Genomic DNA, 6,000 nt, shown 5'->3' on the forward strand with positions numbered 1-6,000 from the left:
CAGACTCTCTGGGATGCAACGACCCACCTGCTGAAAACCCAGCTCTGCACACCAGCTCCTGGGCAGCAGGGCTGTGACCAAGAGCCCTCGGGTGTAGCTGCAGAGCCCTGGCAGCACCAGCCAGCTCAGGCAGGCTGTGGGGTTTGGAGAGGACACTGCAGGACACTCACCTCTGTGAAGACCGTCTGGCAGGCGGCCCCGGCACAGAGCTGGGCTCGGAGGAAGTCTGTGAAGGACGTGTGCTGCTGCTGCCTGAAGTACAGCCTGGCCAGGGCGCCCGCCACGTGCAGCCCCACCGAGCTGCAGCGCCGGATGACGGAGTCCGGGGTGGCACAGCTCAGCAGGGCCAGCCGGGCCTCCCGCACCACGTGGGACAGGAGCTCAGCAGGAGGACACTCTGGTTTCAGCCTCTCCGTCACCTGCAGCACCACCGAGGCGCAGGTGGTGGAGTGGTAGCCCACAAACACATCCGAAGGGCTGTACTTCTGCTTGCCCATCAAGTGCCCTTCTGCATCGGCCGCAGTGAACTCGTGCACCCACTTCTGCAGCTCCTTCACGGCTTCTCTTTGCCCCTTGTCCAGGACGGTGCTGATATCCAGGTAGTGCTTTTCCAGCCTGTTGATCAGCGGGATGGGGAAGTGGTTGTACACCACGTCCTTCTCCTCGATGACGATCAGCCGAAACTTGGGGTGCACCCGGCACTTCACCCGGTGGGTGCCCAGCCCCAGGTCAACATACTTCTGGCCAGCCAGGTACACGTAGTATTGATTGAGGGCATCGTAGAGGCTTTCATAAAGGTTCTGCAAGTTGAGAAGCACAACCATTTGGCCAGTTTCCATGCAGACCTTCACACGGTTGATGTTCCTGCATATCTGGGTGTACTCCTGGTCCTTGGGGAAGCTGGAGCCAAAGATAATTTCTGGCTGATGTCGGGCAGTAAAGAAAGTCTGCTGGAGGATCTGCAGTGCTGTGTAGTTCTCAGTCAACACAAGCAGGTACCTGCAGTCACCATCCTGACTGCTGCTCTGAATGTTCTGTCGCACCAGATCAATTCTACTGATATCATGAGCACGAATTTCTCCTTTTTCTGGTAACTGTGAGGTGAATATTTCCAAGGCATTGACATCATCTTTGCCACCAAAGTTACGAAGAACAAGTTCTGCTATGTCTTGAGGTGTGGGCTCACTTTTGGAGCTTTTAGCTAAGGCAAAAAGCATCTTTATGAGGCTGTAGTAGTCACGCAGACCAAAAAACTCCCTGTCTTGGGCCTCACAAATCTTTTCATATGCATCTGCAAAGTGAGAAAAATACTGTTCAATCTTATGCAGAGCCCCTCGTGCTGAGCAACAAATCCCCTTTGCACTTTCTACAAGCTCTGCTTTGCTGGGGTCACCACGTGAGACAAAGATGCCTCGATTCATTTTAGCGGGGTCCAAAGCCCAGTTGGAAATCCCAATGAAGCCAACCTTTTTGTGAGGAAGAGGGTCATCATCTATGCAGCCATCTTCCAAAAGGGGATGCAAAGCCTTCAAGGGCATTTTGGGAGAGTCTTCTGCCAGCCCAATCTCATCCAAAACCACCACTGAGACGTATTCCTCTAAGTTCTTCCCTTCCTGGAACCGAGCACAGTGCTTGAAAGTGCCTATGATTCCCTCTGGAGTGGAGAGAGGGCTGCACTGAAAAGACACCAGATGGATCTGCTTCAGGTCCTTGAACAAATCTGACTGAGATGCTTGGCCCTGCATAGCATCAGCCACAATGGTTTTTGCAAGGGATTTGGAGCTCCCAGGCTTCCCAACAAGGAACAGAGGGATTTTCAACTCAATGCAGATGACCATCATGAAGACATTTTCCTTTAAGGCCAAGTTTCTTGCTATGGTATCCCGGACTTGCACGCCACTCAGGAATAAGTCCTGCATCAGAGAGATGTCTTCCAAAATCTTTTTCTGGTTACTGTAGGGTCTTGGAAGGACCTTGCTGATAGCACTCCTATATTCCTCCTTCTTTTCCAAGGATGCATGATAGCAGACCCCAACTGCCAGCACTAAGGCCCAGATGATGTTGTTTCTCTCATGGGTGCTCTTTGAAGGTTTCTTCTCAGCAAGGTACTTCTCCAGCTCTCTCAGGAGCAGCTTACTGTGCCTGTGAAACCACTTGAAAACTTCCATGCAGCGTTCCACGTCCCGCAGGCTGACGAAGGTGCACTCATCCCCCCTCTGCCTCATGTACTGCTGGGAAGCAAAAAGCACTTCTGTGATCACCTGGGCCTCTGGCGGCGCCATCCGGACGTGCTCCGTGACTCTCTGCACAATCTGCTGAATATACATTTTTTCAGTTAAGTTGTTCAGCTGCCCAAAGTCCCACACCAAAGGGATCATGCTGGGTGGGAGAGCATGGACCCGGTACACGAGCTGCCTCAGGGGAATAGATCCAAGCTTGTCCTGTGTCTCCTCTGCCGTGACTCGGTAGCCCAACCCAGCTAATTCCAGGCGCTGGATCATCTCTGGTGTGTGCTTACGGTAGGGGTTGCAGGCTGCTATGATCTTCAGGCCAGAGCCAGAGACCAAAGGCTTCCCCTCTACTGTGTGGTCACACAGAACTTCCTTGATGCTGCTTATGGCCTCTGTGGTGTTGGCTTCATCAAAAAAGAGGACTGTGTCCAACCCGTGCTCCTCCTTGTTGATTTTAGCAAGGGCTTCTGCTTCTCTGATCCTGGCATAAATCATCTCTGCAGTGGTACCTCCATGGACTTTCACAAGCTTCATGTTCTCTGCCTCTAAACAGCTCTTGCGTAACTTGCACAGAAACTTGATAAGTCTGGTTTTCCCACAGCCTGTTTCTCCCATGATCACAACTGGGATGTTGCACCTGAACCGCATCTCAATAGCCAGGATTTTCAGCATGTTGTCCATTGTGAGCTCGTATGTCTCATCGGGGTCGCTCACCCAGGGGATTCCCAAAACCATGCAAAGCTTCTCTAGCTTCTCGTGACGAGGCAACTGGTCAAATGGAACATTGAAGGGAACTCTTTGGAGTAACAGGCCCTTGTACAGCCTTTTAGTCATGACATTTCTCTTGATAATGCTGCCATCCAAAGGATTAATGGCATCAACACCGTGATGGCCGTTAGGCTGGAAGTGGAATCCAATGAATGTCATAGACACACGATCTTCATTGAAAAACAAATATGGATGAGGCTCAGACTCCCACTTTTTCCGAATGCGGAAAGGAAGAAGATCTTCTTCTGCAATGTTCTCCAGGTGGAAGGCCTTCCTTCCTGAACTTTGATCAGAAATGTTTAGGGAAGGTGTTGCAAAATCCCTCGCCATTAAAATCATGAAGGCAACGACAAAGGTTTTGAAACCTTGCAAAGTGTCCTGGACAAAGTCAGGGTTGCAAAAGACTGAAGCTTCACAGTCTCTCAACTGAGTGTTGAGAAACCAGGTGAAGTTTCGGAGTTCTGCCCAGGAGGGCTCCGTGACCCCGCAGTGCAGGAGGAGCAGCTGCAGACATTCTGCTGGGCTGCCCTCCACCGAGTGGGCTTTGTAACAGAACATGTCCAGATCCTGCCCCTGGTGAAATCTCTTCAGATACTGGAAAGGTCTCTGGAAAGCCTCACTGCAGAATTCCTCCTTGTCCATTCCCAGCTCTGAAACATCCCCAGACTGGTTCCCAAGTGTCTCCATTTCTAGTACTTCCTTGGGAGACTTGCATGTTACTTTAGGGAACACATCAAAGAAATTAAACTTCTGGCTCACTGACATCTGGAGTAAAGGAACAGAAAAGATGTGATCACAAAGCTGTAGCCTCAACCTTCCTCAGGCTGTTTCCTCTGTTCTTAACAGTGCTCTTGCCTAAAGCTCCAAGGCCTAACTGAATACCAGCAGCTGGCCTATGCAGCCATGACACTTCTTCCACTGTGCATCACTTCTGCTTAAAAAATTAATCTTGTTTCCTTCTGTAGTCTCCTTCTTGTAGCCCTTTGTGAGCTCCAGCCCCCCCTCAGTGCTACCTCAAAGAAAACGAAGCCCAAAACCTGTTATTTATCCCTGACATTTCTACACTGTTCTTATAGCTGCCTATAAATATTCTGCTACTTTCAAACATGCAAAGTAACATGGGGAAGACTAGATTTTGCATTTTTGTTTCCTATAAATATTCCAGTGGGGCCAGTGAAGCTTGGACTAACAGGCCTTCGGAAATCAACCCAAGAAAAACATATGACAGGTATAATTTACTGCCTGGTGTTACCATCACTTTGTACAACAGCAGAGACATCCTTTGGGATGCACAATGCCCCCTGAGACAGACAGGGAGTCCCTGTGCTATGTTTACAGGTATAGTCTCTGCAACTCCTGTGCAGCTACATACAAACATACATGCAAGATGACTGAGGGACTGAAAGCAACGAGGTGCTGCTGTGTACATACATGTCTTGCTGCTTTCTTTGGCACTGGTGATACCTCAAGGATTTCAATGATGTACAAATGGCTCTGCTGCCGTAGCCACATATTTCCATTATTATCTGTCAGGTACTGCAAAACCAGCAGCTTGAACAGAAACTCTGGAATTCCTCTTTGTACCTGTCACAAAGAAGACAGAAAGGCATTTCCTCTTTATTTACTCATCATAACTTCATGGAATCTTAGAGCAGTTGAGGGTGGAAAGGATCTCTGGAGACCATCTTGCCTGACCTCCCAGCTCAAAGGCTCAGCTAGAACAGTTGCCCAAGACAATGGCCAGTCAGGCTTTTAATACCTGCAAGGCTGGAGACTCAACAGCTTCTCTGGGCAACCTATTCCAGAGTTCCGCCACCTTGATGGTAAAGAGTTCTTTATGTTACTGACTTACACAACAATTAGAAAACACGTCCTAGTGAAATGGCTTACTAAGCAACAAAAGCTTTGGAGAAACAACTTCTGGAAGGATGCACATAGAACTTGCAGGATAAGGCAGCCATGGGAGGGATGTACTTACTGAAGAGGTGATATCAAAATGGAATATCATGGGCTTTGTCTGGTGTTCTTCCTTCAGAAAAGGCAGAAGAGATTTTAGCACTTTATCTTCATCCACTTCTGGTTCAATTAGTCTGATGGTTTTCAGAAGTTCTGTACAGTCAGGCTGCTCTTCTTGCAGTCTCTCATGCAGCCTTTTTACATACAGAGATTTCCCTGTAATCATAAAAAACCAAAGGAATTAAAGTTATTTTTATCAATTACATCCTATTATGATCATAATAGAAAGAAGGAAATTAAAGGCTTAAGCACTGTGTTCTCTGAAATTTCTGAATTTTAGAAGAAGAAAGCCTAAAACTGGTCAATTTGCCTAAATCTGGTTAATCTGCCTCAATGTGCAGCCTGGAATCAAAGCCATTGTTGTTGTTGGCTACTGAGGGCTGTCACTATCCTCACGTGTTTTTTTGCTTAGACTACCTGGGGAAGAGTTTACATTTCATTAGGACTTGAATCTACTCTGTTACAAAGTTGCCTCTCAAGCCCAAACATGGTGGAGAGGAATGGTTGCTGTCAAGGAGAAAAGCATCCTCAAGTTTCCCAGCTTATCCTGTAGAACTGATTTTCCCAGTGGCTTTGTTGCTTGCAGCTGGCTCCAGTCTGCATCTGCTGCGTTTGTACAGATTTCCAGACTGGAGCTGAGGCACCAGCCATTCCACAGTTAACAACCAGGAGCTGCCCTGGAGTTCTGAAGTTTGACAAAGGATGGAATTTGTTACCAAAACTGTTTGGGTTTTTCTCACTGATCCCTGGAACATAGTGTAGTACACTTTTCCCTTAGACCCCAGCCATTTTCACTGGGGTGGTGTCTTGTCAAAGCCCAGGAGTGGTTGGTGTAAGGGAAAAGCAAGGTCTGATGTTGCTCCTGTGTGTGCACTAGAAACTCTTCAGACTCAAAGCTGACACAAGGAACAGGCAGAGCTGGGCAGCCAGGGCACTTTCTGGACCAGCAGTCTCTACCAGAGGACAGCAGCTAAGGAACAGGGTC

General features: G+C 48.5%; 1 protein-coding gene across 1 annotated transcript in view; it reads right to left on the reverse strand.

Moving 5' to 3' along the window:
* The window catches only part of RNF213 (ring finger protein 213), a 46,052-nt gene that overhangs the window by 23,813 nt on the left and 16,239 nt on the right, over window positions 1-6,000 (reverse strand). The window contains 3 exon segments of the mRNA XM_010008661.1: window positions 171-3,764; window positions 4,440-4,583; window positions 4,978-5,171. Of these exon segments, the coding sequence (XP_010006963.1) occupies window positions 171-3,764; window positions 4,440-4,583; window positions 4,978-5,171 (3,932 nt within the window).

Source organism: Chaetura pelagica, unplaced genomic scaffold (genome assembly GCF_000747805.2).
Source record: "Chaetura pelagica isolate M959 unplaced genomic scaffold, ChaPel_1.0 scaffold962, whole genome shotgun sequence".
NCBI classification, from domain to species: domain Eukaryota; kingdom Metazoa; phylum Chordata; class Aves; order Apodiformes; family Apodidae; genus Chaetura; species Chaetura pelagica.